The sequence below is a fragment of the Pseudochaenichthys georgianus genome, chromosome 4, assembly GCF_902827115.2.
Source record: "Pseudochaenichthys georgianus chromosome 4, fPseGeo1.2, whole genome shotgun sequence".
NCBI lineage: Eukaryota > Metazoa > Chordata > Actinopteri > Perciformes > Channichthyidae > Pseudochaenichthys > Pseudochaenichthys georgianus.
Window position 1 is genome coordinate 23,178,375 of NC_047506.1, and position 12,427 is coordinate 23,190,801.

The 12,427-nt window shown below is 41.4% G+C and overlaps 1 protein-coding gene and 1 long non-coding RNA gene across 2 annotated transcripts; one reads left to right on the forward strand and one right to left on the reverse strand.

The window, feature by feature from the left end:
* Positions 1-1,362: 1,362 nt before the first annotated feature.
* On the reverse strand, positions 1,363-2,822 carry LOC139433715 (uncharacterized). The gene is made up of 2 exons (XR_011643107.1): positions 2,134-2,822; positions 1,363-1,913 (listed from the first exon to the last, which is right to left on the reverse strand). It is a non-coding gene; the product is annotated as an uncharacterized lncRNA (long non-coding RNA).
* Positions 2,823-5,405: 2,583 nt separating this feature from the next.
* Positions 5,406-10,343, forward strand: dmrt2b (doublesex and mab-3 related transcription factor 2b). The gene is made up of 3 exons (XM_034081876.2): positions 5,406-6,254; positions 8,283-8,385; positions 9,490-10,343. The coding sequence occupies exons 1-3, from the start codon at positions 5,871-5,873 to the stop codon at positions 10,329-10,331; spliced, it is 1,329 nt and encodes a 442-aa protein (XP_033937767.1). The 5' UTR covers positions 5,406-5,870; the 3' UTR covers positions 10,332-10,343.
* Positions 10,344-12,427: the final 2,084 nt, after the last annotated feature.

The window sequence follows — 12,427 nt, forward strand, 5'->3', positions numbered from 1 at the left end:
ATCCTTGTATTATTGCTCATTCAATCTATTATAGCATGCTAACAAACATGGTACTTTCTTTATTTGTACAGATCTGCATGGGAGACGATGGCGCGATGCAGAGCGCTGTCTGTGATTGTGCACGGGGGATGTACAAATGCAGCCACGCTGCAGCATTGGCAATATGTGCCATGTGGCAGATCAGCTCCAGTGGAGGAAGCCTGGCACTTCCAAAGTAGTCCAGCCGGTGTCTCAACTCTACCAACAGTGAGAGGAGACATACAACCCACTGGCCAGAGACATCGCCACTCAGGATGTAGACTTGTTCAGGTCTGCACTGAGGGGCGCACAGTGTGGCATGGCATGGCTTTTGTCACCTGAGCCAGAGCCGCGGCCTCAACATCAGGCCATTGTCACCGTGCCGGAGCTGGTGAAGGGGGTCGGGGGCTTGAGGCAATTCTTGCCTCAATGCGACTGAGCAGAGACCAGCAAGCTGCCATCCAGACAGCCACCGGAGGACAGCGGACAAAGTGGCAGTTACACAGGCGGGGCAGGTTGACAGCCAGCAAGTTTGGTTCTGTGCTGCGGTCGGGACTTTCATCCACTCCATGCACGTCCCTCATGAAGAGGGTGCTCGGGGGGTACAACTTGGACGGAGTCATGGCTGTCAACTGGGGGGTTTTAAACGAGGCCGAAGGCTTTTGTGCAGGCCTCTCAGGAGACAGTGTTCGAGTCTGGTCTCTTTGTGAGTGAGTCTGTGTTTTGGGAGCATCCCCCGATGGACTTGTGCAGCCATCTGCCCTGCTGGAGGTGAAGTGTCCACCATCATTATATAGGATATATATATATATATATATATATATATATTTGTATACATATCTGTAAATTGTATAATTTTATTTGATTTAAAAGTATTTTTGATCTCTGTCTATAAACACAAACTGAGTAAGATTGACAATAAAGTTGACTTTGAAAAATATATATATTCTTTATGAAAATAGTTGACTGTTGGAGAAATGAATCCAAATGAAACGTTGGACTGAACTACAACGCCTTTAAATCTCTACGGACTGTTCTTCAGTGGGATGGCAAGTTGCTATCTTTAAACATTTAGTAGTTTTTTCTCAGAACAGATTTGATTTTCTGAAGTTAATTTAACTTTGGCGACCATGTAAGGTCATTATTAAAAAGGTACAATCAATTTGTTTAGGGTTGAATAAAATAATGATAAACATTTCATTTGGATAATTTACTGACAGAATAAGAAACTCAATGATGCTCGACTCACCTGTTCCTTTTTATAAAGTGAAACAGTTGAAACGATAGATTTTAGTAAACTTAAAAACAACCTTCTCCAAAAGCTATCAAGGAATATACCGAATACTTGTTTTAGAACTTTATTACATATTTTTATATAAATAGTTTGAGTGATCCATAATTGACAGAAGCTTGTGTTTACACTGACCTGTTACTCATATATTAATGTCTTTGTAACTTCTTTAAACCACTACCTCACTCATTTCTTTCATTCATCACGGTTCAGTAAACTAAGTGATACATGAACCGGTTTAATCATTATAATAACGTAGGATTGCAACTCTTTGAAACTGTAGGTGGCTCTTAAAAGAGCCGTTGTGTTTGGGTGTGCTGGTCTCAGGTCAGTCTAAGCCCTCTCTCGCGGATGCAGCTGGATGTCCTTGGGCATGATGTTGACCCTCTTTGCTTGGTTCATCTTACTGGGGGGCAGCTACATGGATGTCGGTGCAGTCCACAGTCAGTGTGCAGTTGAAGGCAGAATGGATTTATTATTGACTCCGAATGAAGCACAACTTCATGTCATACAATACATTGACTTTATTTGTAATTGTGTGAAAACATATGAGCATTGATTAGCAAGCAGGACCCTCAGGAACAGAGCACGGTGATGGATGGAGCTGGGAAGAGAGAAGAATAAAGAAAACATATCAACTTCATTTTCGGATATTAAAAATTCAATTTCAAAACAAGTTGCCGCTCCTACAGTTTCCTCGTGTGTAAAGATGATTTCACTTGACCTATGCACAATATCACACTCAATACATGTGTGTCTCTGTGCGGTGCATTGTGCCTTTGATGTATATAAATAATATACCATAACCAAATACTATTACGTACAGTGGAAATCAGGTTGCCAGAGCAGGTCAGTCCAGTGTGCATGTTCCTCAGGGTCTCAGCAGTTACAGGTGAGGGAAAGGAAATAAAAGAGAAAAAGGTCAGTAACAACACTTTAAAGTAACAACACTTTGAATAATTATCTCTTTTAATAATGTTCTCTCAGTAATCACTCAACTACTGTCTTTCCAACAAACAGATTGACTCACTATCATCACAATGAAACACGTCCAGAAGAATGGACCACAGATGGAAATGAGCTATTAGCTATAATCTGGCATATTGCATCTCTTCTCTTTGCTGAGATTAATGTTTTTGTATGCATGGTCCTTCTATAAATAAATACATGTCATGCAAAGCTGCCTGCCTGCCTTCCTTCCTTCGACTCTCCCTGAACTGCCTGATCTTTTAATGTTCAATGTTAACCATTTGAGCAGATAGCATTAAGTAGAAAAGATCGCAGATGCTAATCTGCCGTTAGCCTACCTCCCGCCCCCTTAGCACCTGGCGATAGGCTCCTCTTCAAATGTTTCACAAAATACTTAACATCATGACTACTCTTACTGTTTAACATTTGGGTTCACTTCATGTTAAGGCTAATACAAATGACAAGGCTAAGTAATGTGATGCTAACTAACGTGCTCGCTACTAGCTATGTAGCTAGCTTGACTGTGTTCCATGCACAACATGTGTATTACCTGAGATCTCTGATCCAGCGACTCCTGGTCCTTTCATCAGACGGGAAGCGATAGAACGAGCTATGATCTATAAGTATGATCACTTATGTGATTACAACCTGGTACAAAGCACACAGGCATCTTGTAAAAGTGAACTTATTTTTAGCAATCTCTTATTTATTGGAGGGAATAATCAGTTATGAGATCTTCTTCTTCGCTTTAATTACGAGTCGCAACCACTTGGAGCATTATCGCCTGTGACATCACTTACGCGAGCCAGAATGGGATTTGGGATTTGTAGTCTTTGTAGTCGCGTATTTTTCATAGTCTTATATTTCAACAGTTTTACGACAAAATGTGACTTTTTTGACATGGAACTTATTGTTTAAGATTGACAAACATCATATGTGTAGTTCGTGGCACAATTCAAACGGGATCAAAAGATACGTTTTCTCTCTCCATTGAATTCAATGTTAATTTTTCGCTTCCGGGGTCCCATGGGCCGGAAGTAGATGGGCGTGACTTCGCCTCTCTATATGCAAGTGGTGCAGTGACACGTCCTAAAACCCGGAAGTAAGCCGCGCTCGGATTCCCTCGACAGAAAGCAATGGAATTTCTCCATAGGATTTTGGAAGATAGCTTGAAATAAGGTGTGTGGAAAACGAACCTGTTAGATAAATGCACGTTTTGTTCAGCCGGATAATATCCACATGTCTACCCTACTTTTATTCATTTTGAATCATAAATCTGATCGATAGATTTATGATTAGCATACATTTGTTCATGATGGCTCACTTCAGTGATAGTGATGACATCGTTTTCAAAATTATTAACAGAGTCATTTTCAAGATTGAGTTACAATGATAAACTGGAGTGGCAAAGGATCAGCTGCATGACCCGCAAGTGCTTCATCCAAAAGGACAGGAGGATGGACTTTGTGTTTCAGTGATTTGATCATCAAAGGTAGGCCTAAGTCATTTTCAATGTAGGCCGCCGTGCCGACTTAATTCATTTGTAATTGTTACTTGGCTGAGGGTGCCCTGTCATGATAGGTGTTTATATAAATGGTGTTGTTTTGTGTGGTAGAGGGTCGCTGTCATTGATGCGTTTTGCACCCTGGGCCGCTGTTTTGATATTCCGCTGAAGTATACACTGTGACGTAATAACTTTTTTTTCGAGGGAAGGGAGGTCAGAGGGCCTAGGTATAAAAGTCACGGCTCGCCACTGGGATACACTATATGTGTGAGTGTGTATATAAATATGAATGTAAATTACATTTATTGTGAATATATTTTTAAAGGCCCTGTGCAGGAGAGCAAATGTATGTGTATTTTTCTAATTTGGCGACATTGTGGAAATTTGACTAACAAATTACTTGAATGCCTGTGGCCTTGGAAGGTTATACAAATGGAAATCACTTACCCTGGAAGAAATACCCTGGGTGTAACTACAGGATTGAACCAGTAGGGAGCACACTTTTCATACCATCCCAGTGGATTCTACGGCGCTGTATTTTGGGTAATGGAAACATCAGTCATTTTCACAGAATAGTAAACTGTGCTGTATTGACATTAAGTGGACACTGAAGAGGAAGTGAGTGCAGCATATCACCACAATAAAAATCACTGTTTGCATTATTGACCCTACAGTCTAAGGACGAGAAAAGAAGCCTGTCTTAATAATACATTACGAAAAGTATTAATAACAGCGTATTTTGCATCACATAAGAGTTACCTGAGATCAGTATTGCATTAATTCTCAGAAAGGTGATAATTATAGCAATTCACTCCAAGTGAACTGGTGTTAAAAACACATGCCTACAAAAGCTTTCAGGGGGATGTTTTATGTATTTCAGTGGTTTTAATTATTCTGTAGGCACAGAAATGGTGACACTAGAAACATCAAGAGACCCATTAAATCATTGGATTATTTAAAAGTAACATTAATAAATGAGTGTGAAGACTCCCAGGTATTATGAAAATGTAATTCTCTCTCCGTTGCTATAGTCTGCCTGACTGCCTCTCATTTCCCAACCAGGCTATTCTCCCCAAGGCACGTGGATAATTACTCCATATTGTATCAATCTGGTAAAACACACAATTAACACATATGCAGCCTAACGGGCACAACATGTAATTTTATGTTTTAGAGTGAGCCTTCTCTTTAACCTTCCATGCCAATCTCTGAATTATTCCACTAATAACGATTATAACAAAAAACTATTATAATCATAAATTGTAGTGCAGAATGTAGGCTACTACTCTTGTTAACATGTGTAAATTGTTGAATTCTGTTAAATAATGTTGCCAATTAATTAAATAAATGCTTTTGGCATAGGCCTACTGCTATGTGCTTTACATAATAAATGGGGATCTCTCGCCTATAATAATAATAAGGAGATTTGGGACTGGCAAGATATTTGGAAATCTGATTACAACTTTGAAGGTGGGCCGTGCAGGGCAGGTAGGGTTTAAACGGGAGAGGGAGTTGCATTTGCAACAAACGGGCTTCCTCTAAATCTTTGGTCACGGGTCCTTCCCCATGAGGTCTGCATTGTGGCCCGGTCTACTATGAGTTTATTCTTGGAAAGAGCTTCAGCGAGCAGCTGAGAGAAGTGAGACACTTCAAACCTCTGGCGGTAGGCTGCAAGAAAACAACGTGATGTTGCAGCATCAGGCAGGACAGCACACCTCACGGCTTGGTGATCATCGGGAATCAATATGATGTCAAGTTGAGGGGCACAGACTCTAAACCCGGAACCATACTCTTATGCGTCGTGTTAATCCGATGTAAACTGATTTACTTCAACCTGTTGAAACTACGTTTCAGTGCAGCGCAGTTTGAATTGTAGGCTATGTGTAAAACAAGAGCAGTTGTGATGTATCCTCTTCCTTCGAGGGATTGTTTTTAGAGTTAATTAGTTTTTATTAAGTAGGCTAAAAATCAAAATTTGTTTAGCATTACTTACATTTCGAAACCCTTCTCATCTTGTTGCCCTGCGTCAGAAGAAACGTCGTGCTCCACGGATTAAAAGTGAGATTCCGGTGTTCATAATACTCATAGATGTCCTCTCAATTGGAAGGAGGCCTGCAGCTGGAGAATACTGCAACATTTGAAGAATTTAAATCCAAAGAAGAAGTTGACGTGACAAGCTCTGACGGATGCGCGGAGCGGCGCAGCTGCCGCGGGGATAGAGAGGAGACTAAAGGGGCGCTGTCTCCGGAGGGCCATCAGCAGAAACCACGCAAGATGACCCGGAGCCCCAAATGTGCCCGCTGTCGGAACCACGGCGTCGTTTCGTGTTTGAAAGGCCACAAACGCTTCTGCCGCTGGAGGGATTGTCGCTGTCCCTGCTGCCTGCTGGTGGTGGAGCGGCAGAGAGTCATGGCGGCACAGGTCGCTCTGAGGAGGCAGCAAGCCGCGGAGGTGAGGGGCGCCCAAGGGCAGGTGGGTGATGGAGACATGCTGGAGAACTAACAGATGGTTAAAGCTTAAATCGATGATCATCAAGAGGCAAATTATTAAAGATAATTGTTAAAATCAGAGTAGGGGGGGATTATTGATGAATTAATAATTAACTAAAGTAGCCTACGTTGAATGGCTTATGCATGATGGTAGAATACAGGTCAGAATATAGCTATTGTTATTAAATAACACAGTAATAACGAAGCATTTGTACTAGGGCTGTCAAACGATTACAATTTGTAATCAGATTAATCACAGCTTAAAAATTAATTAATCATGATTAATCACCATTCTAACTATGTCAAAAATATGCCATTTCTTTATAGGCCTATTGTCGGAATGGAAAGATAAATGAAAGAAGGCGGATATATCCATTTAACATACAGTATCTATGTTTATTATAACATTTTTCTGCGTGTCAAAATGAAAGACAACCCACACACCTATCAAACCGTGGAGTCTTAATTCATTACGCGTTGATTTCTATCAACAGGGGAGTACTTCAGGAAAGTCGACAGAGGGGGGGGGGGGCGGCGGCTCGTGGAGTACTTCGTGACCACAGAGTGTGAACGTTGTGATCAGCTGTTTTAGCGCAGTTCTCCAGTGAGGGGGGAGTCTCCCTCCGTAGCCGGTTGGCGTAGTTTTGGCACAATTCCGTTGTACAGACCGACGTTAACAGCAGCCCTGTCTGTGCACACGGAGACCGACTCTGTCGTCCGGTGATCGAACCGCCTTCTGGAAAAGCTTCACAAGTACGTCGGTACGTAAATGCGCTTTGTGACACAAGTGACGGTACGCATTTCAGATTACGCACATAACCTGCGTACCAGTTAGTTATGTGCACCCCTGTACTACAGCAAAAGTATTCTCCGTCTGGACTTCCTGCAACAACACGACGTCGTTATCTTGATTCTGATTGGCCAGAAGACATTATCAAAGATGTTCTATTGAGAAGTCGATCACTACGTGACAAAAGTTTTCAAAACCGTGGCTACTGAAATCAATCTTACTAACTGCTGTCTGTGCAATTTACTCCGCGCGAGTTGGCAGACTTTATTTTGCTTACTTTAACATAATTTTTCATGGTGGGGCTAAGCCATTTCTTGGTATGGGTGTAGCCTACCCCAGCCATACCCTGGTGCTGCCACTGGTGGTACGTATGGGGCGGGCCATTCTGCAAATGCGCTAAATGCGTTAAATATTTTAACACAATTAATTCCAAAAAGTAATTACCGCCGTTAACGCGATAATTTTGACAGCACTAATTTGTACACGTTTTGAAAAATGGTTAAAATAAATATGCAAGATTGATTTTACACAATTATTACTATTATATATATTTCCAAAAACAATGTGTGACAGAAGTCAATACACACAAACAATTGTCAATAAGAGCTAGCACGTGTTGTTGTTTTTTTAGCTTTTATATTAAACAAAACAATGTTTTTGTCCAAAATTGATCAGATTGTTTACATTTAACACACACACACACACACACACACACACACACACACACACACACACAAACACAAGGCACAAAGGAGCCATCAAAATGAACAAATAAAAAAAAAACATTAATAAGTAAATCTTTAAACATCCCCCAAAGAAAGGATTGTCTTGAGTGTATATATTTTTTAATAATTTCCTTGCAGTTATAAGGTTTACTGCAACAGCAATTTGCATTCTGTCTGCATTTACACAAGGCAAAATGTGACATTTTAATAATAATGTATAACTATACAATATTATAATAATATACAAAGATGGATAGTTTAAATCAAAAGGGCCAATTCATGCTTCTCTTAAAAAAAAGACTTGACATATATGCCTAATAATTATATTCCTTTAATATCAACAGGGTGAATCTCACTTATTATTAAATATTACACTTTCAAAAAGCTATACACATCGCTTACATAAAGTATGAATTATCTTTACTAACCTTTGGAGCACAGCCTCAGTGTAATATCATGATCCAATGTCTAATTCCTCTTCCCATGTTTCTCGCAGGGTAAGAGGGGGGTCAGGTGTGCAGGTCCGTTGAGGAAGACTGCGTATCAGCGCTACACGAGAGCAGCCGAACCGAGCATACTGGCTAAGAGCATCCTGCTGGGTATATTTTAATTAACATCTCCTCTCCTTTTTACTGTGATAAAATATATATATATATAAAATATATCTTGAATTCATGCAAGATCCTAAATTGATTAACAATATTTCAGTGAAGGAAATTATTCAGTGCTTGCTGACCATGCCTTAACTCTTGTCCAGGGTACGTTGTGATTGGTACAACAACATTTACATCGTCATCCTAATGTCAACTGCAATGTTAGGCCTACTCATTGGTATAAGTACCAGTTCATTTCAATGTTTAATTTGGTCTGAAAATAATATTTGTAAAAATGAAAGGCAAGACTGAGTACACAACTCTTTATTTATTGTAAGACATGTTGCAATATAACATAATTGTGTAATATTAAAAATGACAATATTATACTTTTATTGCATATTTTTCTCAAATGCAACACTAAAAGTAGCCTTTGTTAGAGGTATGGCACAATTACAGAGAAAAACTATATAAATCAGATAAATATGTGTGAGGATGTGTAGACCATGGTTAGGACACTGATTATCTGGCTGGGGATACCTTAACATTAACTGTAACCCGTCCACATACAGCCCCAATCTTTGTCCTATAGCTTATGCCTGATATAACCTCATCCAGAAACCAGGTTGGGAAAAGCTGTGTCCCCACAATATCCCTAAACAAACAGATGTGTTCACACAAGTAGACACACATACCTTGACACAAGCGTATATGTGTAACTGCAGCTGCATTTTAAAGCCCTGCTATGGCCCACACTGCCACTGCTTCTTCTTGGATGTCATTACCCAGAATTACACACTTCATTGATGTAAGCTAGACAGATTACTGTGGCTTCACTAGTTCACAACAACAGGCCCATTACTGTAATACATAGTGTGCATTATTACCTGCTGGCATGCAGTCAAATCCTGCAACAGGCTTTGTCTTCTTTATAGCCCTCACAGCCTGTCATTAAAACAATAATGACAACGCTGACTAATTTAAATTATAAAGGACAAAGTACTCAAGCGAAAACATAATAATTCATTTGTTGGAGCAACTATTAATTCAAATATGAAATATGACAACAACAAAAAATGACAACAGCATGAGGCTTTGCTTTCTGTGCAGGGTTCAAACCGGCAGTGCCAGTGGAGGACTACACCTCCTGCTGGTCGAAGCAGACACCGGGGGGCCAAACCCTCCCTACGTGTCCCCCGATGAGCGCCCGGATGAGGAAGAGGAGAGCCTTCGCAGACAAGGAGCTGGAGAATGTGATGCTGGAGCGGGAGCTGAGGCAGAGAGAGCTGCAGAGCGAACTTTCCCTCTCCTCCTCCGCTGCTCTCACCCCCATGCTTCGCCCACCGCCCCTGCTTGCCTCCCCCAGTCTCCACTGTTGTCTTCTCAACAAAGACCCCACCTCTGCAGGGTCGTCCAATTACGTGCCTGTGTACAAATACAAGCCTCTGTATGAGTGTGACTTCCAGTTCTATCAGTTCCTTCACCTAAAAAGCATGTCTGCTGCAGAAGACTATAACAACTTCTTATACTCAGAGAAAACCAGGGAGGATGAGGAGGTGCAGAACAGCTGTAGAGGTTGTGAGAAGAAAGACAGTCTAGAGCTGACGCCTCTAACATCTCGAAGACTCAAACATCATGGCAGCACTGTGTCAGGTCTAGATCCTGTCAAATCCTCCTCAAAACCAATAGAAATAATGGACTCAAATGGCTGTTCACACCTCACATGCTCCATTTTGGGATCTGATCATGGTGTCGTGGTCAGGCCAGACGTCAGTGCACCCAGCAGGACTTTTGATCCCAGACCTCTGACAGCTAAGGGGTGGTGTGCAGATCCCCCAGCAGACCAGGCAGCTCCTCATGGCGACCCTGTCAAGAGCTCTAATGGCAGCTCAGTCAGGACCCCCGCTGTGAGGCCATTACCTTTCTCAGTGGAGGCTCTGCTGAGGGCCTGACGGGCAAACAGAAAGCAGGGCAATGCACTCTGGTAATGTGCAGACTAAGGCTGCGGCCCCACGAGGACGAAAACGGCTAAACGCATAGGATTAACGCAAACGCAATCGCAAACGGCTTCCGTCCACATGCAATAATTATCCGGATAGTGTCTGCCCACACGAGACCGCTCCGTTTAGCTCCAACCGCTGGAGAAGCTGCAGTACATATGCAGGAGCCTCTACGTGGCGCTGTAACTTCCTCTACAAAAGCAGCGAAGAAGCATGGTTGTCATGGTTGCCCTTCTGTTTATTCTCCGCGGTGGGGGCCGAGGGAACCGGGCAGAGTTTTTCGCCAGTCAGCGTGTATTAAAGTTGAAATCTTCCGGACAAAATTATAAAAGTGCCGGTCAAAGGTCTTCTTTGTTATTTATTGAGCTTTAAAAAAATTAATAACGACTCTATATAATATAATGATAAAATACACGGAGCCTCTCTTTTTCCTCCCTCTCTTCAGACAGCGTCAGTGTCTGTCTCATGCAGCAGCTCATCCAGTAATCAGTGACCCGGCCGACTGTAAACATAAACATATTTATAACTAGTTTAGTTTGAGAGGTAATTAAAATAGCTAAGGGTGATGATCTGACTTGAAGTGTGTGTTTTGCTGCAGCGGGAGGAGCTTCAGGTGAGCAGAGCTGCGTGTCTCCGTCCTGTCAGATTAGACTTCACTCGCGAGAGAAAGATAAATAATCCGAATTCAGGGTGCAGTTTACTTTGACGCGGGGGTGAGCAGCAGAGGTGGGGAGAGGCGGGGCTATTGCCTCATCATTATTGCTGTAGATGTTGCACAAACAACTGTAGCATGGTCAATAGCGTCCGGAGCACTATAGCAACTCTGCGATCCGCCATTGTTGTTGTTGTTGGTGGCGAAACACTTCAGCACTGGCGCGGGGTAAGCGGAGGTGAGCAGAAGAGGTGGGGAGAGGCGGGGCTATTGCGCAATCACTATCAGTGATCTGAAAATGTCCGTATAGGGCGCACACACGGAGCTGTTTGACCCCCCAGAGAGTGGCGTATGCATTTCTATCCACCTTGGGACCCGTTGTCGTTTCCTCAGTCATTTAGTGCTGTATTCGGTCGTCCTCGTGTGGCCGAACGGTCTATATGACACTAAACAGTAACGCAAACGGCCGAATTCGTCCTCGTGGGGCCGCAGCCTAAGAATTGATGTTGAGTGAAATATAATAATTGCCTGTTGTATAAAATGTTTTGATAAAGGGTGGTTGTGAAGTATATATTAACACATGCAAGAATATAAATCACAGCCTTTGTATAACTTTTTTAAATTTGTCATAAAGAACTATTTAGCTACATTTGAAATATCATTAAAATATATACAAATTATACTTGTCGTATATATGTCATTGATTAATATATTTCTATGCCTGTTGATTATTTGAAAATTAACCCTTTTTTATTCTCCTCTCATCAGCGTTAAAACACACTGAACCATTCTGCCTTGCAGCTTTCACATCAATCATATTATATTATCTTTTCCTGCAAGAAGAAAGAACAGCCATGAAACAAAGTCTATACAAAAGTCAAGTAGTGTTTGAACTTCTGCTCTTTTTTTACTTTGTGCATTGATTTTTTTAAATCAAAGTGTAGATCTGGCTGGCTGATCTTTGCAATACTCTGGGGCATTAGGGTGTAAAAACAAACCAGATGCTGCTTAAAAATCTCTCTTTTTCTCACAAAAAAACTATCACTGGAAGAAGGATCATAAGGTAAAGACATTTGAAAGTAAAGATATTCACACAATAAAACTGTAATTGCTCAGAAATAGCTGAAACAATATAAAGCTCTGATTTATCTGCATTTATTGTTTCTAGCTATTTTTTTTTATTTTCCAACATACATATGTATTCATTATTTATTGTTAAGCTCTATTGTTGACATTTTGTCAGAGTGTAGTCTATCACTATGATTGTACAACCTCAAATGTACTCATCATGACACACTGTTTAATATTTCATAGAGTTTCGTTTCATCACCCCAACACAATGAGGGAAGATGGGAAAGATTCACCAAAGGGGGAATGGGTGGGTGCCAGCGTTGCC